The 25,876-nt window shown below is 51.2% G+C and overlaps 1 protein-coding gene across 2 annotated transcripts in view; it reads right to left on the reverse strand.

The window, feature by feature from the left end:
• FLI1 (Fli-1 proto-oncogene, ETS transcription factor) overlaps positions 1-25,876 on the reverse strand; it is a 113,229-nt gene that overhangs the window by 32,781 nt on the left and 54,572 nt on the right. For both annotated transcript variants that reach the window (XM_061203116.1, XM_061203114.1), the window contains exons 2-4: positions 18,514-18,725; positions 9,475-9,629; positions 5,067-5,270 (exon numbers count right to left, since the gene is read on the reverse strand). In XM_061203116.1, the coding sequence (XP_061059099.1) occupies positions 5,067-5,270; positions 9,475-9,629; positions 18,514-18,725 (571 nt within the window). The remainder of the gene's footprint in view (positions 1-5,066; positions 5,271-9,474; positions 9,630-18,513; positions 18,726-25,876) is intronic.

Consider the following 25,876-nt stretch of genomic DNA (forward strand, 5'->3'; position numbering starts at 1 on the left):
TTCTAGTCTCCCCCTTGACCTGGAGGGACTCATATGAGTGAGTGGATTCACTTCGTGATAATTCCTTGACTTGTGCATTTATGATTTTCGCACTTCTCTCTATGTGATACTTTAATTAAAACGTTTGTTGACTTATCTGTTTATGTATTTACGTACGCATGAGGGCTTCTATGCGTATCTATGTATTTGGGGCCCCGAAAAGCACGGAGCAGCTGCTGCTGAGAACGGAATAGGCTCCCCAACGTGACAGCACAAGGACAAAATAATTGCCCATTGTCGCGTCCATCCGTCACTGGTACAGTATTTGGGATCTGAAAGAGGATGGAAATGAACAGAGTGAAGCTTGCAGGTGTGGGTGGAGCCCAGCAATCGGGCTTTCCCCAGCTCCACATTCCCACGAGTGGACCTGGGCTTCCTCTGGGGCACCTGCAGACGAGACAACGGCCGTCTGAGCGCCAAAGCCTTTGTCTCCCGCCTTGCAGACACCTCGCCAGCCCCACTGCCAGACTCTTGAAGCCGGGCTTCCTTTTTTCTGCGCTGCCATCAATGGCTCTGGCTGGAGGGTGCAGGTGGACAGGGAGGAGGAAGGAGGTTCTGTGTTCTGAACAACAGGCCTGGCTGACGACTGAGTCCCGGGAAATCTGGCCTTTTGTTCTCCTTCACCGGTCAGACCCAGCCTGGAAGGGATAATACTTCACTGGCTTAATTGCCCGGACCCATCACCTTTGCCCGAACATCTGAGGCGGCCGGTGGGGACACCACAAAACGCAAAATGTGTTTTCCATTATGTTTAAATTAAAAATGGGAATCAAGATAGATACCTTTGCTGTGGTCTCCCTGTCACCCAATATATTTCATTTCTCTAGTGCTGCCACTATTTCCAAACGCATTTTCTTAGCATTTTTCACGGGTCAGAGGCAGACAGACAGACCGAACACAACTTTCTGTAAAATGAACAAAGGCTCTTTCCTTCTGCCTCTGGCTGCCCCACCCAGGACCTTTTGGGCTCCCAGAAACCCCAAACTCCCCCCAGCGGCCCTGGGTCTGAACTGCCGTTTGGGGACAGCTCCCACTTCCTTTGAGGTCCGTCCCAATCTTGCCTTGTGACACCCAATCTCATTTCCCGCAGCCCGAGACTGTAAATACGGCCTCTGCCTGCGCGAGATACTGATGGGGCCGCCTGTCGGGTCCAGAGTATGGGGCGCCGCGCGGAAGAGAGAAGGGCAGAGTTGGCGTGCAGATAGGTTTGGCTTAATCGGCCTCATTCCAGGAGGCCACAGGGAAGTTTTCGGAAAGCATTTATCTCTGGGTACAAATGAAAACAGAAAATGCTGTGGGGAAAGCGGCCTGGCCCCCCACACGGGAGCCCCAGGGGCGTGAGGCTAATTCCACAGCAGGGGAGGGAAAGACCGCGTGGCCCAGGTAAGCGGGCGCTGTCTGTTCGGCCTGGCCTCTGCCCTCAGAGCGTGACGCTGTGGGCACAGCTGCAGCCAGGCCGTAGGAGGCCTGGGTCTCAGACACCAGGCTGCTCTCCAGGGGCTGGGCACGTCTGAACCAACTTCCGAAGCACTCCAGGCCTCATTTGCTTTGGCTTTAAAATGGGGATTTATAATTAGTTGTCCGTGGCGTCCACAAGGGGGCATCCTGTCCGTCCCGTAAAGTGAATGACACCTGGGCAGAGGGAGCCTGAGCCCAGGTGTCCCCAGGAGACTCCAGAATGATCCCAAGAACTGTGGGCATCTCCCCAGACCCGGCCCCCGCTGTCCTCCTCCCATTTCAAGTGCGGGTGACATGACAGAGGGGCGGTATAGGGTACAGCCACTCGGTCTGGGCCAGCTGAGAAGCCAGGGGATGGAGAACCGGAGCTCCCAGGCAGGTAAATCCCAGCATGCCAGACGGGGGCCCAGGACACTGTCATTTCTTCTCCACCCTGGAAAATACATCTTTAATTTGAAGTTTGGTTTTTAAAATTTGAAAGTATAGCTCCTGTCCTGACAACCTGAATAAATACTCGAGCACCTTTGGTGAAAGTGTCAATTTGGTGTCAGAGCTTCTTAATCCTACCATGTCCTTTTTTCTACTAAAGTCCAGAAAGCTCGGACACCTCTGGAGAGGCGCAGCTGCCTTGCAGTCTTCTGACCCGGGGCTAAGTTAGAAGGGCTCCAGTTCTCTCCTAACCACTCTCCTTAGCCCCACTGCACTTCCTCCCTCTGTGCTGAGGAGCTCAGCTCTTTTCCTTCCACCTCTTGCCAAAGTGGAACTGTTTGAACGCCACCCCCTCCCCCACGAAAGGACAGATGACATTGCACGAGGCATTAGCACCCTTCTCCCGGCCTCAACTCAGCTGCTCCAACCTCTCCCCAGAGCCCTGGCCTCCCTGCCTCCGCACAAAACATCCGCTGGAAGTAAGTCTGGAAAAACAATACAGTGTTTGAAGGCAAGTCGGTGGGCTTTGCGGGGTTCCCAGCGGTCCTGAGAGCAGACAGCCACCACGCACGTGACCTCCTGCAGGCGTCTCAGTGGACGTCCCACCCCCCCCAACCGGGGGTCCCAGAGGCTGCAGCTGAAAGTGGACCCCAATTAACAAGAGGCATGAATCAAAAATTGTTTCCATGATAGCAGATCATTTTGTCTAGGTTCCTCAAAAGGCCTCTAGAGTAGTACAACGCTATGCTGGGGCAAGTTTTTTTGAACCTTAATACAAGTATTTTAATTTTTGCTTTTGCAGGCAGACATGGTTTTGCATCGTTGCGCAGATCCCATTATATTTTGCTGTTTCACTCAACATTGTATCATATCTGTGCTTTGTTCATCTCCACTCAACTCTGGAAATTTGCTCCGCTAATAAGCTCCTTTCTGGAAACTTCATATTATTATTGCTTTGGGGGCATCTTCCTTAATGTCTACAAATACTCTTAGAAAGAACGAAGAGAAGAAATCCACCCTTTTTCATGCCCTGCTACATATACCCACAAACCCAACCCTCTGGCGTCCACTTCTTCCCAGCCTGCTTATTCCTTTGCTCTTTCTTATCTGTTCTCCTCCTATAGAAAGCCTCCTCAACAGTTACCCACGACCACCTTATTAAATTCCTTGGCCTTCTGAGCAGAGGTTGGTCTTGCTTCAGGGTCTGTGGCTTGGGTTCTTCTGTGAGAGGAAGTCCCAGCGGGGACTTTAGTTGTTTATGGACCCGCCAGAAAGCAGGGCCTGGGATCACACGGCGTGAATGGGCTCTCCCCACATCAGTCAGAACGTGCTTGAACATTCCCTCAACAAGGGCATCTGATAACTGGGCCCTTTAAGTGCTCCAAGCTCGCTGCCCACACTTGCTGTCCATCTCTTCTCCCGCAAAGCGATTCCCGGACCTCCCGCCGTATGACACCAGGAGGGGCAGAAGGGCAGAATCGGTCAGCATTTTTGCTTTGCTGGTCTCTCCTTCTCATGCCCAGCTTCTGTGTGCCCACTTCCACCTCCTGCCCTGCCCAGCTAGCATTACTGCAGGACTCTGTGCAAAGATCCTTTCTAAAAAAATTCTATAAACACTTAAAGAAATACAGATTGTTAGAAAATGCTCATTCTCCAAAGCTCAGAAAAACTGGGTGGAAAACTGCCCCCGTTTTTGAAATTGTCATTTCTTGGGCTGACCTCATGTTGCAGCAAGACTCAGACATGAGGTCATTCCTCTGGTGTTAACACACACTGCATCACCCACACAATCCCACTGCTTACCAGACGCCTCGGAGGGGTGACTGGGGAGCCCAGAGGCACCAGTGGAAACTTCCGAAGGCATTTTCAAATTTTTTACACCCAGTGTGTGTTGCCCCTACCCCACAGAGTGCACTGTTGCAGAAGGAGACAGAAGATTTCAGGAACGGTGAGCGGAAGACCCACCGAACAACGGAACACAGATGAAGAGCTAACTGACCCAGAGCCCAGGAGACCAGGGAAAGCGGCCCGTGGGCACTGTCCAAGGATCTCAGCTTTAAAGGGCCTTTAAAATCATCAACCTCCTTCTTTCCGAAGCTGAACTCCTGCAAGATTCCCAGCAGCCACGGACAGCAAACACTGCACCCTGAGGCTGCCAGTGGATCTTTGGGCAGGACTGACTGTTAGAAAGCCCCCTTGTAGAATGAATCCACAACTGTTTTCCTGTAGCTTCAACTTGCCCATCTTAGGACCATCTTTTCTGGCCACAGAACAGTCCTTCGGTACTTGGGGTCACCGATATACCACCTGTATTTCTGGTGAAGGGTTAAGGCTGAGGTTATTAGCAGGTTTATCAAAATTCTGTTCCTATGTGTATGTTTCATATCAGATGAAATTCATATCAAATTGATGGGGCTTGGCAATAGAGAAGCCTCATATTGGATAAATCCTTTGGCAACTGTGCACTTTCTTTCATAAACTCTCCCTTTCCAAAGCTCTTTGCCTTCTGACTCGGCCAGGAGAAAGCTTCCAACAGATCCTAACCCACCTGTAGCATCTGCTACACTTCCTGCTTAGTTGGGAAGGGTGTGTAGGTAACAGCGGGTAAAGGTGGGTTAGGGGGGTGCCAGAGTGACCCCAAGAATAAGAGGAACTTAACGTGTAAATATTCAAAAACGTAAATCTAGAGTTTACTGTAGGAACTTTAAATCATCGCTCAAGACAATACCAGCCAGGGTGTCCATCTATTTATAGTTTGGGGCAAAGTAGTTTCTGGAAAGTTGTTCTCATGCGAAGAGTGTGACTCGCCTCTGGCAGACCCCACGGGGCTGCAGCTCCCTACTTTTTCTCCATTCCTTGTTTTCCTTCCCTTGTCACAGCAGGACTGGGTCAGCCCCCTCGCAGGGTCTCTGGGAGCCAGTGCGACCTTGGCAACTTGACACCCGGACGGGCTGCTCCTATAGCATCCGCCCAGCATAAACCGACAGCCCGGGACCCTATCTCCTTTCCCTGGGTTGGCTCCGTGGGAACCAGTCTTCATCCTGAGTGGCTGGGCAGAATTCTCTCCCAGCCCTGGGGACTTGGGCTGCCGCCTCTGGGGGTGTTTTGCTGCCCAGAAAGGGAAGGGACCAGGCACTTACTTTCCCTGAGGTAGCTGAGGTGTGACAATAGCACTTCCGTGTTGTAGAGGGAGGTGGCTCGGAGGATATCCTCCTTGTTCAGTTTACACAGTTCCTTGCCGTCCATGTTCTGGAAGAAAGATGTGTCGATCTCCATCAAGCCGTACTCCTTTATCGCCCACTCCAGCCACTGCCTCACGTGCTCCTGCGTCCACAGCGTGGGGTCTGCAGGGGAGATGGGCTGTTAGCAAGGCTGCAGGACGCAGGGTTCCACCTCTCCTCTGTCTGTCTTTGCCTCTCTCCCTCTCTCCCCATCTCCACCTCTCTCCCCTCCCTTCCTCTTCCCCTCCCTTCTCCCTCCTCAATCCCCCCTCCCCCCAGTGAGAAAGTGGTTCCCTCCCAGATGGTCCTCCCAGAATGCCCATCCGGCCCCATCACATCTGGCGCTGCCTGAACCACTTAGCGCTCTGGAAAGGTTCTTAGACGCCTCACTATGCATCCGGACAGGACATTCTCTTTAAAGTCCTTGGAGGGCAACAGAAACCTCTGCCTGAGAAATGGTGGCATCAAAATGAAAACAAGCACAGTTTCCAACACGCAGGGACCAATGTCTCCGGAAAGAGCCACCATCTGTGTCTTAAGAACATCAGTGATTTCACGGAAGAACAGTGATGTCTCCGATGGCTGCAGAAAAGAAGATGTGCGTGGACACTTGGACCACAATTCCATGTGTGCAGTTGGAAAACCCAGTGGTGTTAGTCTTAATAACTTAATAACTTAACCCCAATCTGGGTTTTCTCCCTTTGGAGACAGCTGTGTTGAAATTTCTTTAAAATCATCCTGACAAAGATTTTAGGATATTTAGGATATTTAAATCCCCAAAGATGGGAAATGGGGAATTCCCTGGTGGTCCAGTGCCTTCCAATGAAGGGGTCACGGGTTCGATCCCTGGTCGGGGAACTAAGATCCCACATGCTGCGGGGCAACAAAGCCCTCGTGCAGCAATGAAGACCCAGCGCAGCAAAAAAAAAAAAAAAAAAAAAAGATGGGAAATGGTGTTGGAGGGAGAAAACATTTTAGCTCTCAAGTGAACATACATAATGTAAGGACTGAGGTTGTAAGGTCTCCACTTGGGACCCTCAGACTCCTCCCCAGCCAGGTGTGTGTATATGGGGAGCATGTGTACTTTGAGTGCTGCTGATGAGTTCTAGCAGGTTCCACGGTAGGTAGAGCCCTTATATCTTATCACGTATCACCATGTCTTTCCTTGGCCCCCAATTATTAGAGAGTCCAATATGCAGTTAAATATGCTTATCATAGAAGAAAGCTACATGGGTCTTGCCCTCATGGAAGATCATCCACACGAAACACTAGGGAAGGAAAGCACGGAATTAAGCAGCAGATTTTTCTTGTGGCAGTTCGAGAACTCGTGGGCAGAAGGGGTTACTGTGAATTTGGAGTCATGGAAGGCTTCCTGGAGGAGGGGAGATTTGATGGTCCCCAACTTCTACTGGGCCTGTTTTATTGGACTGCTCATTTGGTAGGAATATGTGTGCTACCTCTCAACCACCTCACCCTCTCATTCTAAGGGTCTGTGAAGGCTCTTGGCAAAAATGGGAGCAGGTTTGAATGATTAGGAGGGGTTGTGGGGAAAGAAACAAGGTTCATACCAACCACCCAGAGCCCAGTAACTCATAACAGTCCAGATTTTGAATGCCTCCTAGGTGCCCGATGCTCCACGTGTGCTATATTTCACTCATCAAGAAAAGCCTGCAAAGTGGCTTTTCTCTTCGTTTTGCAGTTGGGAAGTGGCGTCTTGAAAGGTTACGTCCCCAGCTCAACCTTCAGTCCCAGTCTGAGCTGGGATTCCAGTCAAAATCCTCCCAGGACTGCACTTAGTTGAGGGTTCCTCACCCCAAGCCTCCTCTCTTCTCCCCTCTCACCATCCTGCCTTAGCTCACCCGGGAGGTGCTCTGCCATCACCCCAAAAAGCAGAGCTACTCGGGGCTTCATTGTACAAGTCTGTATCTCTCTCTCTCTGTCTCTCAGATAAATTTCTTGCTTTGTCTTACTCTTTTGCTCTCCAGGAACAATCAGGCACGGACCATTGGTAAATGGAAATAATTTTGCACCATTTCAGAATTCTAAAGAAAAGTGTCCTGGGGGAACTTGGATTACGTAGCATATTATTTTTTTTCATCAGCTTGCCTCTGCCTCTCCTAATTCCTCACTTTGAGTATCCAAGGCCTCAAATACAATTTTACACTGTAGATTTTATTTATTTTATTATTTCCTCCCTTGCTTTGGGCTCTGTCACAATATTATTTCTCTTCCTTTACAGCACACTGAATTATAAATCTTCCACTGTGGAGCATGCTAAACTCTTCCAAATATATTTCCTGGATGATTTAGTCCTAGTTTCTTCCCATCTGAACTTGGAACTGGTGATGAACTAGGGACCTCGTTTATACTTGTCTTAAAATCCCACCATAAATTCAATTGGTTGTTCCACTGATGTTTTATTGCCATGATTTGTGGACTTGCCCAAATGAGACTTTCTGTTATGTCCAGGAGGCTGACCTGGAGGAAGCCAACATGTGTGAGGATAATGCTTAAAGATCCAGCCGGAGGTAAAACAATGAAGTGAATCCCTAGGTAGTGAATTCATGACACGAAGTGCTTTGAAAAACCCTTTGATAGGAATTTATGCTATTTTCATTATTACTGCTGTGGTTACTTTGGCCCCCTAAGACTGCCATCTTGATACTCCTTTTGAAAGTATTTCAACACCACTTCAGAGTTGAAGGGTCAACCAAACAGTCTGGTCATTTCCACCCCCCCCCTTCCCTACCCCCGCCCAAAAGTGACTATGGAAATGAAATGGTGTCAACATTTGGTTCAGAGACAACCTCTGGCCTCCTAACTCTTCTGTCCTCAAGATTTTCTCCCCATGCTGGCCACTGTTTAGAGGAGCAGTGCGGAGGTGGGAGGGTGGGGTTTGATCCCATGTCAGCAAAGGCCTGGAGAGGTTCGGCTCCAATGGGGGGAGTCCAGAAGTTTCCCTCCAGGCCAGCTTTAGCTCAGCTTCATTTCTGCCTTCTTTCTATAATAAAGGAGAAGGCACCGTTTTCTTGCCTCTCACAAATGCACCTGAGCTACACACGCCTAGCTGGTGTTCCCGGGGAGGGGAGATCGGACGTTACAAGATAGAAGTAGCATCACAGGGATGAGGCCATCTGCACAGCGCCTGGCACCGAGAGGTACTCAGTATACAGAGCTATTCTTCCCCTTCCTCTCTGAGGTCACGCGCTTGTGGAGAAAGGAAATAAACATGCTTTCTGAGCGGTTTTCAAGTCCTGCAGGGCACAGAAAAGTTTCCGCTGGTCCAGCCCTCTCCTGCCTCACCTGTTCCCACACCTCCCGCGCCTGCCACCTTGAGTTTGGCCCAGAATACAAGCATGTGGCTGTGTTCCTAGGAGACGGTGACACACAGCTTCCCATGGAAAAGAAATACAAAGAGCCGAGGACGGAGCGGCCCATTACAAAACCACACCTTCTAGACCGAGCCGCAGATTCCTTTGGATTACCTCAAAGAGACATCTAATCCTTGGCTCTCACACACAACTGCATTTACACTTTTCCAAATGGAAGGGGTTGGCCTTCTTGGTAAACTGATTTTGGTAAGTCATTCACTTTGCTTCAGATTTGGACACTCTGGCTCCTTCTACCTGGCATGGACTCTACACCTGGTAGTTTTTCCTCCCTTTTCAACCAGGCAGCTGAGTTCACCAGCCGAGGCGGGGTGTCCAGCCAACGCACGGAAGGCTTGAACAATGATTTTATTTTCTGTAATCAAAAGCACCAATACCTAGGAAAAATCGCCTATTTTTACCTCATGACATAACTCGCTGCACACATGTTCAGGCTCTCCTTTTGTTAAATATAGTTATTTGTGTTTTGAACCTGGAAGAGCTGGCTGTAATTTTGGAAAGGTAAGACCCTGCAGATGCCAGGAAGTGCATGCCTGATGGACGGGACAGACCTCTGTAGCCACTCTTCTCCTTAAAGGCAAGGGTGGGCACATCTGGGTGTCCCCAGGATCCCTTTTGGGTTCAGAAGGCCTTGCCTCTCCTCTCTTTGCAGGCCTCGTCCTGTGGAACAAGGCACCAAGGGTAGACTCTGTGATGTGACCTGTTTGAGGGCAGGGCTTCCAGCATCTGCGCTTCAGGGCTCTGGTGACATTTGGGAAACTGTCTTGGAGGGCAGCCAGGGAAGAAGGTGGGAAGTGCAGCTTTCCCAAGTCAGCATTTCCATAGAGAACAGGGTACCAGGTGAAGGTGTAGGTGCCCACTGGGACCTGCCCACTGGGACGACTAGCCCAGAAGACTAAGGACGCGGGTGGCAGCCAGCGAACTGGCTCCCAAAGTACCTGCGGGGACGATGACCCTCCTCTCGTTGGTGGTCATGTTGGGGGGAGGGGGGCCGTTCTTCTCGTCCATGTAGCTGTTGTAGCTCATGGCGTTGGACTCGCCTCCGCCCACTAGCTTGCCGCATTTGCTAACACTGCAGTCCACCGGAGATTCCCTGCAGCAAGAAAAGACAAAGCCCAGAGGAAGTCATCAGTGTCACTGCCACCGCTGCCACCAGCACATCCGTGGAGCCGCTGCCCAGCCCCATTGGGTGGAATGACGAGGACGAGGGCGCTGCTGACGCTGCCCTATTTCTATCCACGCGGCCACCAGAGTTTTCTCCAAATCCCAGCCCAATCCTATAATTACGGTACTTAAACACTTTCTGGCAGCCCCTCGCTGCCCTTAGACTGGAGTCTGGACCTCTGAGTTCGGCGCTGCTGCCCTCCCGCTCTGCCTGCAGCTGACACTTTTAGCCTTGTGGCCAGGCGACCTATGGTCCCGAGGCGCATGCACTAGACCTCGCTCCCAGACAGGCCTTTCCCCGCTCCCAGCACACCCTGCTTCTGCCATGGCTCTAGGACTTGTCACATCATGTGATGCTTAGTCTGGCAGGTGCCCTTCCCCTGGCTGGATTGGGAGGTTCCTGATGGTGGTGCCATGACTTTTTTTTTTTTAAGTTTTTTTTTATTGTGGTAAAAGTCTCATAAAACATACTATTTCACCCATATTCAACTGTACAGTTCAGTGGCACTAAGTACATTCACATGGCTGTGCAACTCTCACCATCATCCGTCTCCTGAATTCTTCACCTTCCCGGACTGAAACCCTGTCCCCATCAAACACTGCCTCCCCACTCCCCCTCCCCGCCCCCCCATCCCCCGGCCCCTGGCATCCACCAGTGTACTCTCTGACTTTATGAATTTGACTATTCTAGGCACCCCATATAAGTAGGTTTTAGACAAATACACCTTTTTAAACCCCCTCTATAGTGCCTTACAGAGGGGGTAAGCCATCACTGTTTTTGGAGTGAATTATTTCTGTGGCATGTATATCATTTTAACATGTTTCTCACACCATGTTCTATTTGAACTTCCCAATCACCCGCCAGGATAGGCATGGCAAGGGTTAATATCTCCTTTCTACGGTTAAGGAAACCAGAGAAATACACGGCCAGGTTAGGCCCTGATACTTTGCAGTGTGGGAGCAGAGGGTTTCAGCTCAGCGACGAGCATCTGTCTGGTGACTGAGCTGACATCTCACTTGGGGCCACCTGGTGCCCACAGCAGCCTGGCAGAACACTCTGCCTACCCCGAGCCCAGGGCCATGGAACTGCCCCCACCAGGCATGCCCAGGCAGTGCCATCCTACCCTGCCCTCGCTTCCGCTCAGCCACTCCAGCAGCGGCAGGACTGAGGGAGATGACTAGAGGCCAAGGAAAGGCTGCAGCCCTGGTTGTCTGGAGCAGGAAGCATCAGTTCTGGCAACCTGGGAGACAGCCAGTCCTCGCAAGAGCTCCAAACCAGGCTTTCAGACCCAGGAGTTCAGATAAGGTTCAGATTACAGCCGGCCAACTCCGGGCTGCAGAACCTCGCAGGGCTTTCCAGAGGCCTGGCCGCTGCCCTCCCTCACTCTGCTGTGGGCAGGAACAGACCATCCAGAGGCCTTAAGGACCAGGGTTGTGCCAGATCGACCCGCCCGTCCTGCAAAGGCCGAAGCCCGGCGGGCAGGAGAGCAGTCACTGAGCCAGGAGAAGGGAGTAACAGCCTGGGAGGGCGGGGACTCGGCAGGGTGGGGGAGGCCAGAGCACATTCAATAAAGAAAATTAAATGAATTTGTTTCTTAATCTGAAAGGAAAAAAATATTGAAGATCACTTATCATAGCTGGGAGATAAATGCCCCACTGAGATATTAGAAGTCAGACGGTAATTTTTTCCTGATGTCTTACAGAGGGGAACATGGGCTGAAAATGAAAATAAGATGTATAACTTACACATGTTAGAATTTAAGGTTTTACTATTCGCCTACTGTTTTTCCAGGCAGAGAACCAAGAACCAGCCGTCAGAGCCCCAGATTGTTAAAGGTTTAATGTCCCCATAGCAGTCTGAGAGGAGGCAGTAGCACATCGGGGCTTTGCACCAGAGTTTGGCCCTTTGGCTTCTGCTGGAGAAGGACTTGGCCTGCGATGAAGCAGTCCCAGAAAGACCCTGGTGCTGCGTCTGAGCTGAGCTCTTGCGGAGCTGGCGGGGTCTCCTCCAGCCTCCTCAAGGCTAACCGCAAGTGGGCGCATGCGCACACAGGCGCATACGCTACCCACGCAGGCACACGCACCCATGCACGCACATGCAGGCACACGCACCCATGCACGCATGCACGCACATGCAGGCACATGCACACATGCATGCATGCACACACACGTACACACACCACCACGGCCTGGCAGCCTTTCCCAGCATACTTGAACATGGTGAAACAACCCAAGTGCAGCAGAAGTTTGGAGGATTAAGTTGGCCTTTAACCAAGAGAGCAACGTTTTCATTGGCTGGGAACGCAGTGCAGAGGGTGAGGTTGCCAGAGCACACACTTCCCCTGGCGGGGGCCAGAGAACTTTCTGCGAGGGGGCGGTGTCGGGCGGGGGCGGGCTTGGCGGAAGGGGACTTGCCCTCCGCGGGCTGCGCCCCACTTTGGGAACATCGGGGAGACGAGTTGTGAAAATTCTTTTCCACGTCAGCTGGGCCTCTGGGGATTTCTGTGCCCAAAACGGACCCCTTGCCATGCAGAGGTGAAAAGTCAGACCTCAGAAAGCATCGCAATGAAATGACCCCTTATGCCATAGGTGCCTGGGGCAGGGCCAGTCCCTGGGGCCAGGAGGAGAGAAAAACAAATTTGGAAAGAGGAATTGTTTGGTAAAAGCTGCCTGGTATGTCACCTGGTAAGGAGTCTGAGCACTGCGGTGAGAGAAGCACCTGCGTGGGGGGTGGGGGGGAGGGGGAGGGGGGGCGTGGCCAGGCCAGATCCCCGGGGAGGACATCTGAACAGGGTCAGGCCCCGGGTTCTCCTGCTAGGGTGACCACGGGGGCCGGCCAGTAATGGGAACCTTCTCATTTCCTATCACAAAGAAAGCGGCCATATTTCAGGGTCCAACCCCTCCCCCGCCCCGTGTTCCGCACCTGCTCCCCAGCGGGGCGAGGTGATCTGCTTGCCCTCTCGCCCGCCTGGCTGCTTCTCCTCCGGGAACAAGGCCCTGTCCTTGGTCCCAGACCCTAAGATCTGCAAAGGGGCGCCCTAAGGGAGAAGCCCTGGCCACCACCCTGGCCCTCCTCCGGCTTCTGGGAGAGAAGGAGGGAAAGCCACGCCCTCACCACCCACCTGCCGCGCTCCCCTCCGCGCTGGGGCTCTCGGCTCTGCGACTCTGCAGACAGCACAGGCCTGACTCAGGGCCTCCCCAGCTACTGCAAGGCGGGGGGCGGGGGGGGTTAGTGGGGTACAGGTGAAGCACAGCATAAAGGCTGCTCTTCAGTGAGGCAGCTGGCGCCCGTGAAGAGGCCCGATGAAAACAAGGGGGGGCACGCATGGAGGGGGAGAGGTTTTGCCATTCAGCTTGCCCATACTGCTGCTGATTTGTATTGAGACCTGTACTTACAGCTAGCATGGGGTCAGGGCCCACAGGCAGCTGACAGCACCGGGACAGGTGACAGGAGGGCCTGGGGCTGCCACAGTAGAGCGGGGGGAGGTGGTGGCTGTGAGAGGGTAACTCAGAGCATCTCCCGCTCAGAAAAGCCACGCAGTGGAGGCCACAGCAAAGGCGTTGTGGACCCTGCAATCTTGTCCTTTATTTTCACCACTGGACATAGGCTCTTTACTCCTCTGGTTTTATCTGTGTGTGTTCAAGGAGCTTTGCTTTAAAAAGGCTACTACTGGTTTCCAGAAGTGCCTTGCAAACTGTCAAGTGATTTAAAACAAGATGAGAAATCTTGAGTATTTGGATAAAAGGAGATTTCAAAGACTTTGCCCAAAGATAACCCCTTCAGACTATGCAAACATCTTCTCTACCTTCCCTTTCAACTCAGAGCAACTTAACTCAGGGTATGTCATCCAGACCCACAGATCTGCAGCCCAGGCTTACTGTCAATGGATACGCAATATCCACACAGCTAACGTGAGGTCCCAAGGGCTACTGGAGCCCTGTGGTTGCATTAGGACTATCAGGTGTGTCTTCCACATCATGTGTGTCTTCCACATCCTGTGTGTCTTCCACAACATGTGTACGTACACTGTATGGAAATTAAGCAAATCTGTGCTGTCTTTAGGATTTCCGTAGGAGCCATGCAGAGATGTGTGCATATGTCTTTTTTGTTTTTGGAAAGGAGATGCAATATGTTAAAAGCAAATTTCAAGACAAGAAATCACCTATAGTAAAGCCATCACCCTAACTCGTATGTAGTAGATGCTCATAGCTTCTCCAGAACCCTGAGTACGCCTCCCACCCAGCTTATGTGTGACATGCTTCGTATTGTGAGGTTCAGAATTTTAGGAAGCACCTTAGGAAGGGACTCTGCATTCGGAGGCAGAAGTGACAGGGTGTGTGGGGCTCGTCTTCCTGTATGTAGAACTGAAGTCTGTAGGTGTCTAATAAGGGCATCCGGATCCTGCTGGCCAGTCTAGGGAGCGTCGGGGCAGACTAATGCTGAACTCTGGTCCAGCAGGTCAGGCAAGCGAGTCTTTGCATTTCCCCTCTATAAGTTGATATATTTTTTTCCTTCATGGGATGTTATCCCCAAAACCTGTGGTTGGGACAGGATGAAGCTGAGAGTTAATTGCAGACCACAGCTTGGATCGAGATGCTGAAGTCTACATCCAGCACAGAGCCTATGTGCCACACTGTTTGAAGAGCAACTCATGCTAACAGATTCAACCACAAAGGGAAGGTACAGAGAAAGAGAGTGGACCTTCCTCAACGCGGGCAAGCTCGAATTTCTATGAGCTCCTCAGACCTCCGTCTCTCCACCAGCCCCTGTGACTTTGCCGGCGGCATAAGAAGCAAGAAGGGTCTTGTAGCTTTAGGTGCACAGAATACCTCCTCCAGTGACACATGTATCTGTGGGGTCTCTGATAAGCATCAACTAACTCAGAATCCCAAGTTAAAAAAGAACATGGAGAGAATTCACAGTGAATCACGGAACGGTCCAAAACATTCTAGCCCAGCACTGTCCAATCGAAGGGGCCACATATATAATTTAAAATTTTCTAGTAGCCACATTTTTAAAATAAAAAAACAAGGTAAAATGAATTTTAATAATATATTAAAATGTATTAATATATTAGTTCAATACAGCCCAAAGATGATCATTTCAATAAAATCAATATAAAAAATTAATAAGATATTTCACTTTTTTTCTACACTAAGTCTTCTAAAGCCAGTATGTGAAAATATATTTCAAGCACATGTCCATTTTGCATAGGCCATAGTTCAGGGGCTCCAAAGCAACCTGTGACCAGCGGCTACTGCCTCGAAAAGCACAGATTCAGTCTGTGAGCCAAGAGATCCCAAATTTTACACTCTGGTTTTTTCATCTGAAGTTAGGAATTATCTTTTGCATTAAAAGTACCATCATCAGTGTTACTTGGAGGATAGAAGCACAGAGTGGCAGGTGAGAGATTTAAATAGGCCGGCATCTGTTTCATCACATTGTTTCTTTTTGAGTTTTCGAATAATGGGATCTGACGTGGTTCCATCTTAGGAAAAGACATTTTTCTGAGAATCCTTGCTCCCTGCTGCCCACCGTCCAGTTTCCATGTGAGCACTTAGAGGATATTTATGAGGTGCCAGTGACGGCTGTGCCTAGCCTGCCTGGCTCTGAGAGTGCACTGGATCTTCTTTGTTTCCCAGGAGGGGTGAGACTACATCGGTTTCTGAACCTACTCTGTCACCGGCTCCTAGCTCTGGTCAAGACCGGCAGATCAAAAGCAGGCGCTGCTTTGTGTAACCAGAGCCAGGTAGATATGACGTCTGGTCCCTGGGGTCTTCACACAACTCGCCTCCAGCTGGCTTCTGGTGTGACCGGAGCCAGGGATGAGCTGGCAAGGCGGTTCTGAAAACCGGTTTCCTTGGGGGACCCTCTTTGCCCAGGATTAGTGTCTTGCAGTGCTTGAGGCTTCCCTGCAGCAGGGGAGGGAGCGGTCAGCTCACAAATGCAGGCTCACCTGAGCACAGACACAGGGTCTTGGGTCTTGGGTCTCTGTCCCGGCTTGTACACGGATGACCTACATGACTATAGAGGGACCTCTTCACCTTTGAATCGCGTTAGCCACGCGTTCATTCACTTATTTAACAACCGCGTGTTGAACAGCCAATGATCACGTGCCAGGTGCTGCTCAGTAAACAGACGAAGCCCTGCCCGCACTTTAGTGAGGGGTGTGCCGAGAGCCGGGAAGGACCCAAGCAGGGTAAACACTGGCGGGTGCTGTTTCAGATCCGGTGGTCAGAGAAGGCCTCTGAGAAGGGGACATTCCGGCAGAGACGTAAAACAAGTGAAGGAGAGAGTCAGAAGACCAGATGGAGTAGGAATGTTCCAGAAAGAAGGAACACATGTGCTTGGCATGCAGGAGCAGCTAGAGTCTTGTGTGGCCGGTGTGGACGGAAGGAGAGAGATGGGGGTGGAGGGCGAAGAGGGTGTCAGAGGGATGGTGAAGGACTTTGGATTTTTGTCATAAGCCATTAAAGGATTTTGAGCAAGAAAGTTAAATATTTTGAAAGGAGGACTCTGGCTGCTGTCTGATGACGAGATTTCAGGAAGGCAAGAGGAAGTGGGAGGAAGAGGGATGCTCCCAGGTGGCCTAGAAGGAGAGGTGCTTGGATGGGGCGAGGGGAGTGGAGGGGAGCGGGGGTTGGATTCAGGCTACAGCAGACCAAAGCCTGTCCAAGGGTGGATCTGGATCGTCGGCAAGCATCGGGAGCGCCTGTGTTCAGGCCAGTTTGGGAGGCCTTGCTGAACGGCCCTCCATGCTGCAGGGTGGGTGTCGGCAGACACGAGACGGTGGCAAAGGCACAACATGCAGGCAGAGGGGGCGGAAAGGTGGGCCACGGGGCCAGGATCCGAGAGCCTGGGCTCCGGGGCCAGCACTGCCTCCTCTGAATCCTTAGGCAAGTCATTTACCACCTCAAAGCCCGCTTTGCCTCTGTATGTCAAGATGCAATTACAATATGGACCTCATGGGAGAGTGGGGGGGAGCAAATGGTAACGTGGAAAGATGTTTGACAAACTCCATCCTCCCTGCACTGGGGGCAGGTCATTACCCTCATTCTCTCTGTGGAGAGACACTCACTCACTGGAGGGGCTCCTGGCTCGGACCCCCTGAGCTTCCCTGAAATCTTAGAGGCTGGGGAGGTGGCTGGGATCCCAGCGGCTGGTTTTGGTTAGTGGAGTTGGAGTGTGTTGGGGCCAGGTGTTTCCACAGGCAGGTCCGAGACCAGGGCCATCTGGGGGGTGCCTCCCCACCACATGCGCACCCCTCCTCCTGCTCTCTCTAGACTTGTTTCCTCCGTGACCTCATCCACCAGCTCAGTTAGAACTCTTCCACGATGATGCCCAAACCTAAATTCCAAACCCCAGTAGCATCTGAGCTTCGGTTTCCAGGGCCCCGTAGGTGTTTTGATCTGGATGTCCTACTGATTGCTCCCGACGCATCTCATGGGGAACGTTGACATCCCAACTTAAAGCATGTCCTCCTCCTGCCCCCTGTGACTGCTGCTGGCACTGTCCTTCTTGGAAACATCCAAGCTTTGCCAATCTTCGATTCTTTCCTCTCACAAACCCCTCCCCCCAGTGCAATATTTATCCACCTAAGCCCCGTAAATTATCCCCCGGATATGTCCCTCATGTGTCTTTCCGCTTTTATTTCCACAGTCAGTGCCATCACTCTAGTTCAGAACTATCTAATTTCCTACCTGGGATATTTCACTAACTTCTTTACTTATCTTTCTGACTCTCCCCTCCCCACTCTCTGTGTACAATGATCCTTAGCTTTCAAGTCACAGCTCTTATGATGTTCAGATGTCACGTCTATGTTTCAAGTGGGCGTCTGCATGCGGAATAAATTCCCTATTTTCTTAGCCTGTCCATCAGGGCTCTCTCTTAATTTCCATTTTTATCTCCCTGTGCCGTAGGCCCCTTGGCTTGCCTGACGTTTCATGAATGAGACTACCATTTTCTCTATTTTCGACCTTGGCTCATGACGGTCACTATTGGGATATCCAGCACTTTCCAAGTCCAGGGCCCTGTCCTGGGTCCTTTCTCCTACAGCATCAGTGTCGACCCTTGTAACAAGCCTACGGAAGAGTAAATGCTCCAGCCGTGCAGAAAGGAGGCTGCTGGTGCTCAGAGGGACCCGTAACTGGCCCACGTTCAGAGGCAGGACTGGACCCTGGGCCACCCGTCCCCCAGGTGTGCTCTTCCTCGTCCCTGTGATTTTCTTCTCCTCGGTCCCCTCCTGTCCTTCTCTATCTGCAAAGTCTTACCGGCCCCGGGCGGCACTAACTCCCAACACACTTTCCAAGCGTGACATGTCCTCCCTCACACGGGGAGCCCTCAGATGTGTTCACCCTCGTCATCATCCTGGACTTTTACTCCAAGAATGGTTTGGTCATCTTTGCTCTGGTGAGACCCACCCAGAGAGGTCAAGTATCTGGAACAAGACACGGAAGAGTATCTTATTGCTTCGTTATCCCTAAGAGGGGCTGCACCTGGGCCTGACATAACGTAGATGCTCCAAAAGTGCCTGTTAGTGTCGTGGGCCTGAGGGCTGCCTCGGAGCCCAGAGAGCAGGGGGGCTTCCGGCCCTGCTCTGCCCCAGCCCTCGGGTAACTCTCTCACCCCAGCTCTCTGGGGACTGGCTTGGGCTCCCCGGCCCAGCACCAGAGCCCCATCTGCTGCAGACACCCCTTGGTGCCAGATCTGCTGACTCAGCCCCAGAGGAGCGAGCCGGGGTTTTGGGGGGGAGAGAGGGGGCCCAGCGTCCCCCGGCCCCCGACGCTGGGCAGCACAGGCCTGGTGGGCTTACCTGGACCCATTCATGTGGTCGTACTCCCGCTTGACACTGACCCTCACGGGCTGATTCATCCACTCCTGCTGCGGGGGGAGGGGGTTGATCTTGTGGGGCTGGCCGTAGTCGGGACTCCCGGAGGCGGTCATGTCGGCCTTGGGGAGATGGGCCGCCGGTCCGTAGGCGGAGTCGAAGAGGGATTGGTCGTCGCTCACCACCGACAGAGCCTCCTGGAGGGCAGAGAGGAGATGGAAACCTGGCGTCACTCTTCAGCCAGCACCGCTCCCCACCTACCCTCCCTGGGGACCGGCGGGCTGGCCCAGGGCTGCCCAGTTACGCAAGCTTGGTGGGTTCTCTGCAGGTTACCCTGGGTGACGAGGCAGTCTGTGCACTGGAGCGGGGATGCAGATCCCCGGGAGTGTGTCCATCTGTTGGGTCTACAGGCTGGGACCCCCAGAAAGGAGGGTGGGGAGCGGGAGGCCAGGAAGAATGGTTACACAGAGCCCACACGTGGGTTGGGGTGGTGCTTGAACCCCAGGCTCTCTCGGGATAAACAGAAGTGCCCCTTACTAGCTGGGGAAGCAGTCAAGCTACAGGGCATTTCTTTTACAGGTGAGGCCAGTGAGACCCACCCGAAGAGGTTAAGTATGTGGCTCAAGGTCACACCAGGGAAGAAGGGTGAGGCCCAGGGTTGTGGTCCCCTCCAGTTTCAGTTTCCTTCTCTGCAAACAGGAATAAGAATAGCTTTTTCAGAGTTGATAGGTGATTGAATGAGAAGACCTAGGTACAGGTGTCTAGCTTGTTTGCTTAGAGGCGCTCTAGGATGTGCTGGGGCATCTTACACATCTGAGATGCGGATGGGAGGCTGCCTGCCTCCCCGGGACACAGTGCTTTGTCATCCTTTCCTGCCAGATTCCTTCAGATGACAGTTTCCAGTCCTAAATGTGAGGATTCAGCCTGCCCAGGAAAGAGGGTGGAATCCCAGCTATGTGGATGGAGGAGTCAGGGCTGATCTTCCCATGCCTACTGTCCCATCACCTGCCGGGGCAGGTGGAGACGGCGGACGAAGAAAGGCGGCGGCATCGCACTTTCCGGAGGTCTACCAACCAAAGCAGGGTAATGAGATTCTCTCATCATCCAGCTCACGGCAGATCACAGCGACCCAGGTCGTGGACTGGGGTGTGATGGTCACTAGATCACACAATTCCACCAAATTAAGTGGACCACGTTTCAGAAAAGGTAGTAATTCACCATCTAGAATTAATTATAATCAATATAATCTAAATATAATTACACAATCTGTAATCGTGGAGAGGTGATGTAATATTACAGGAGAAATGTCTAGCACAGTCTCTGGCACATAGTGACACCCAGTAAAGTTAGCTTTGATGGTTATTAGCTTCAAGTAAAGATTCTCTTAGGCCACCTGCTATGGTCTGAGTTGTTCCCTTAAAATTCATATGTTGAAGCCCTAACCCCAGTTCCTCAGAATCTGACTGTATTTCGAGATAAGATTTTTAAAGAGATGATTAAGTTGAAATGAGGCCTTTTGGGTGGGTCCTAATCCAATATGACTGATGTCCTTATAAGAGGAGGATATTTGGAAACATGGAGAGACACCAGGGATGGTGGGCACAGAGGGACCACCATGTGGAGAAGCAGCAAGAGGGTAGCTTATCTGCAAGCCAAGAAGAGGCCTCAGGACCCGCCAGCACCCCATTTTGGATTTCCGGCTTTCAGAGCTGTGAGAAAATACATTTCTGTTGCCTGAGCCACACTGTCGGTGGTATTTTGCTATGGCAGCCCTACTATGGCACCTTTACTTTAGTCCCCGCTCCCATACCTATAAAATTACAATCTGCTCTACCAGCTAAGTGTCACCCTTTCTCCCACGGCTGTTCTCAACCCCAGCAGGAGGACAGCCATACTTCAAAGGAAGAGGCTGTTCTGCAGCTGTTTCCGGCTGGGATCAGGAAAGAATAACTGGAACATAGTCCGGGAAGTCTGCTCCGACACCAGAAGGCTTTGCAGAGTATAGACATGGCCGGAGACGGCAGTTTCAAAGCTGAGCTGCCTGCACAGTATGGAAAGGACAGGGCGGGTCCCTTGATTCAGACCTAAAATCTACTGGGATCCTTCACTTTCCACCTGCTGCCCTGTGGCATACTCAGAGGAAAGCTGTGCTTCTTGGAACCATTTGTCTGTTGGTTATTATATCCATTGTCCATTTCAGTTAGGGATCTGCGCTGGCTCCACACCCCAAACCAGGGGTCTGAACTGTCATCCAGGCACACAGTGGTCCCAAGTTGAAAAGTGTGACACTGTCATCTTCCAGAGGCGTGAATCTGAGCCCATGAACTTCCTGGGGTTCTACTCTAGGAGTGGAGATGCATTACCAACTAGGACCCATAAATGCCTTTTGGTGACGGATGAACAGTCACCAGTTCTGCTACAAAAAGAGACTACCCCTAAGGAATCAGGTATCATCTGCCGTGGAGAGCGGCTTACATGCTTGCTTGATCATGCACAAATCTTGGAGTTTCCAATTAAAGTATTTCTTCCATCTCCTTTCCTCTGGGTTGGGGGAGAAGATGATGGAATAACGGAGGCCAGGAGGCCTGGGAGGCAGGACCGGGGATAGTGATACTCGGGCGAAGATTCCTACCATCATTATCCCCAGAGATGGCAGGTCAGGGAGCAGAGAAGCAAGGTAGTCAAGTCAGAGGGACCAAGCAGATGGCAAAACCAGGGTTCACAGCAAAGAGGTTGCAACAGAGGCCAGATGAGACGAAGCTGGGATTTCTGGAGGCTGACCAAGGAGAGACTTCTTAAGTAGATGAGAAAAAATACTTTACAGAACAAAGTGCAGTGTGGTAAATGGTACAAAACCGGTTTGAAGTCATTTTGGGCAAAAGTTTCCTTCAGTTCACAATCAAAGGAAGCTCCAGTCAAGGGGCCACGTCACAGGAGGCGAGGACGCTGGTTTACTCCAGAACGCCTCTCCTTCCCCTTTCTGTCCAGTCCCGTCCTCGGCTCCCTCCGCTGTTTTGTTCAGACTCTTTCCTCCGTGATCGAGCACCTAGTCCCTCACCCAGCCCACCCTGCACATTCCCCCGCCAGATCCAGCTCCCTTGAAAGCTGTAAATACCGTCATCTGCCACAACCCGGGCTCAGATCCCTCCGAGAGCATCCTCGGTTTCAGCCATCGCACATCTATTCTCATCTGCCTGTTTTCCAAGAGCTCAGCTTCGCCCCGGCGGCCCCCCATCCACGTCCCCCGTTCACAGTGTCCAGGCTGCACCTCCTGTCCCAGGCTCGCTGTTCCCACTGCTGCACTAAACGGGCCTTCAAGTGCCCTCCTGTGTCTTAGACTTTGTGAGTCCTTGCGCTGGGAGCATCCTTTCCTTGCCCCCTGCTCCGGACACACATCCAATTCTTCCCATTTTGTAGGTAAATGAAATCTTCCTTGCTCCATGAAACCTTCCCTGATAATAATGCCCTGTGACTCATTTGAGCTTTGAAAGGCCAAGTGAGACTACTGCTTGGGTCAACATACACATACACACACACACACACACACACACACACACACACACTTTTCTGTTTGCAGCCATTGATAGGGAAAAGGCTTTTTAAAAAAATTTCATCACATGGTAGAGAAAAGAATTGGTGGCTGGGAGAAGCTGCGGAGAGAGAAGATGCAAGAGAACGGTTCCTTGTCTGGCCTCCTGGACTGGGTCAGAAAACCGAACATGAGCAGGGGAGGGAGATGAGGACCGTTAAGTGGGAATCGTAGATTTGGGGAGACCAGGCCCCAAACAAGCTGCTTTGGGATCCTGGTGGAGCGTGAGAGCTGGGGAGAAGATTCACACTGGCTCTGAAAGGAAACAACGGCGTTTTGCCATTCAAGGCTGGATCTTTGGGGGTGTCCCGAGACCAAGCCCACGGCATGTTCCCAATGGGCAGTGGCGAGTCTTTTCCAAAGTGCTTTTGGGGCAGCGGCGCATTGCAGGAAGACGGGCGTGGAGCAGGAAGACGAGGCCGACAGGAGCGCGGTGTGAGGTGAGTGTGGCCATCGTACCTGTATGACAGAATCTTGTCCCCACTGGGGGTCCCGGAAGTCCCTGGGGGTGACTTGACGCCTGGGGGCGTCGGCACCAAGGAGCTGCTTTGCTCAGCTAAGAAGTCGTTGAGCTGGCAGACGGATCAACAACACGCCTGTAGCTTGTTACACGCTTGTGGCTCTCGTTATTTTCCCTATGTCTTAGAAGCTGTTTACTTTTACTTAAATTCTTAAAACTTATAAAAGTTTCAACATGAAACTCTTACTTGTACTTAAAACTCTTTATAGGAATGAGTACACAGTTGGGGTTCAAGACCTTTATACTGAGGGATGGTTGCTAAGTGTTTACCTCCAGGATGATGGGCTGAAGACAGAGAGAACATCAGCATAAGAGTTCACACACTGTTCTCAGGGTGGCTGGGTTCCTTCACTTCTCCTTTTGACTTTGGACCTGACACTGATCCCTTCATTCAGAGGAAGTCAAATGATCCTTTAAAGACTTGCTGAGTCCGGGTTGCTGTAGAGCACATGGCAGGGAAACTGACTTCAGTGGGAAGGACAGAGGGTGTGGCCCTAATCCCGTGTGGTGCTCAGTCTGGGGTCTCTCTCGGCCCTTGTCGCTGTCCCTGTGAGGTCAGCCCTGACTTGCTTAGTAACTGGATCCTGAGAAGCACATCCCTTTGCTCTGCTGAGTGCTGGGAAGGAAAGGTCTGTCACTTAGGATGCTCTGGTCCCTCAGCCACTGAGACCTAGACCCAGAAGGAGGCACAGGGCCCCTTGACTCCAAGCAGGGAAGTGGCCCAGCACATCAGTATCCCACTTGACCCGTTTACCAGAGCACTCAGGCAAGGGCAACTACTTGGAATGGCAGCTTGATTTCCGAGCTAAGCGGATAGTCATACTGGCTGTAGAAATGCTGACCAAACTGTGTCAGCTTTCCTTCCCAGGATGCCCTGCTGGCCCAGGGAGCCAGCAGATGTACACGGCCAATGGGCACTAGTCTTGGTGCTTCTTACCCAATTTGTGTAAGGTGCCTTTAACACATCACTTATAATATATCCCTGTTATCATTATAGAAAACAGATCAAAGTAGCAGACGATTATCATAGCATTTATGAAGTGCAAATCAAGTTTCCCTGAGCGATCTAATTTAATCCTCCCTGCAATTCTACGAGGGATGTACTGTTATCACCTCTATTTTTCAGATAAGGAAATGGATATTCAGAGAAGTGAACTAACTAGCTCAGGTGACGTAGCAAGTGAGTGTGACCTGGGATTCAAATTCAGATCTGCTGTCTGGGCACTTAACCATTCCCATCCACCTCCCAGTTAGACTATAACTTCTTTGAGGGTAACTCTTAATGTTTGTTGAGATGTACACAGAGTACAATCTTTGGAGTCAGAAAGATTTGTGTTCCATCAGTTTCTCATCAATGCACCACCTGGTGTAATTTATTTATACTTTACAAACTCCATTTCCTCATCTGTAGAATGGTGATAGTAACAGTACCTAATCTGGCAGGTTTTGAATAAATATAAAACGAGGTAAGTGAACTCCCTAAATCAAGAGCCTAAAGTTCTTAGGACACAGCAAACACTAAAACAAAAAAACAAAAAAAAAGGGTTTTTTTTAAAAGAGGCACAATGCTGAGAGATGCCTTGGGACCCTTTGGGTTGGAGATGGGGGCAGGGGGAGGGGAGACAGATAAAGCCTGAGAGATTCCTCCTTCTCAACTGTGTTGGTTACTTAAAAGTAACCAAGGTTGCCCAAGGTTCAAAATGAGCGGGTTTGAAGATAATAGTTGGATTTGAAATGCAGATTCCATGGGCTTCTAGAAAAGAGAACCTACTTCCTAATCTATGTTTCTCCTTCTCCTTGCAAACCATCAGATTGTTCCATTGCAGCTTCAGCCCTCTCTCTCTTTCTAGCTTCTGAATTCAGACCTCTAGGAGGCACAGAAAAGGCACTGAAATAATCCTGCAAACGATGGGAGGAGGTGGCCAGCACCCACTCATCCTGCTGTTCCTACATCAGGCATGTGGTAAATATCAGAAGAATGCCACGTGCATAACTGTGAATTCACTAATAAATAAACTTCCCTTATTTTGGAATTTGCCATATATACTTTTTTTCCCCTCTCTTTTCCTTTTTTTAAACACCAGCAGATGTGTCTTCCACCATTTGTTTCCCTTAGATTAAGCAAAGGATATTTTCCACGCTCACATCAGTTGAGTGATGGGGGATGTGGTCAGAGCATGGCCACATGATGGCCTGGCTGACATCAGTGGTGAGCCAAGAACTGCATCTCCAAAGACCTTAGCAGAGATGCAGGCAGAGAGGGAAAATGCTGGAGAGGGTGCTGTGAGGATCTCCCCATTCTCTGCAGGAGTGCATGGAAGAAATGTCTGCCTTCGTCCATGTGCAGGAAGGACACACACAAGCCACGGTGATGGGCCAAATGGAGTTAGAGAAGGAAAAGACCCAATTTTCCCCAACCCTTTCCTGGTTCTTACAATTAGGCTGAGTATTTATTTCTAGCACAGGGAATGACCCAAAAGATGGGCCTGAGAAGAACTGACCCTACGTTGTTTCCTTCCCCTCTTCTCCCCTGTCCTGCCCCGAAACTTGTAAGGACAGCTTTCTGTGGCTCAGGAACTCTGCTGGAGCAAGTGAAAAAGATGTCAAAAGCAACCAGACTGAGTTCCCTGCCTCTGCCCCTGCTCAGTGGGTCCACGACTCCCAGACCAGGCCTCTGGAAAGCTAATCCCTGGGTCACCGCAGGGAGCCCACGAGCTGTGGCTTTTTATTACATTCTTTGCATAATGACGTGAAGTCCCTTCTCCTGGCAGCCAGAGAGCATACAAAATGCAGACAGGATTCTAGGGAGCAAAGTCCTCTGTCTTCTCTGTTTTGGGAAACCAGCAGGCTCTGCAGCAGTGTGTGTGTGTGTGTGTGTGTGTGTGTGTGTGGCTAGGGGGGTGGTCAGCACATTCTCATCTGAAGGGTCAGGAGAGGTGGCTCCTGTGAGTTTGCTCAAACCTTTGGCCTCTCCCTCCCTTCTAATTGCCAGCCCTGTGCCCAAATTTTGCCCGTTATTTCCATCCCACAGAGGGCAGGTGCCAAAGGGAAAAGGAGGTAAATGTTCTGCAAAGTTGGACAAGGAAGAAGGTGGAAACATTGATCAGTCACCCAGCTTTAACTGAAAGCGCTTCTGCGCAGAGCAGCGCAGGTGCCCTGCTCAGTCGGGAAGGTTGCCTTTGCCCCAAAACAGCCACAACAGTATTTCCAATCTCTGCCACTCCCCACCGAGAGGCTGC

This window comes from Eubalaena glacialis, chromosome 10 (assembly GCF_028564815.1).
Source record: "Eubalaena glacialis isolate mEubGla1 chromosome 10, mEubGla1.1.hap2.+ XY, whole genome shotgun sequence".
Lineage (NCBI taxonomy): Eukaryota > Metazoa > Chordata > Mammalia > Artiodactyla > Balaenidae > Eubalaena > Eubalaena glacialis.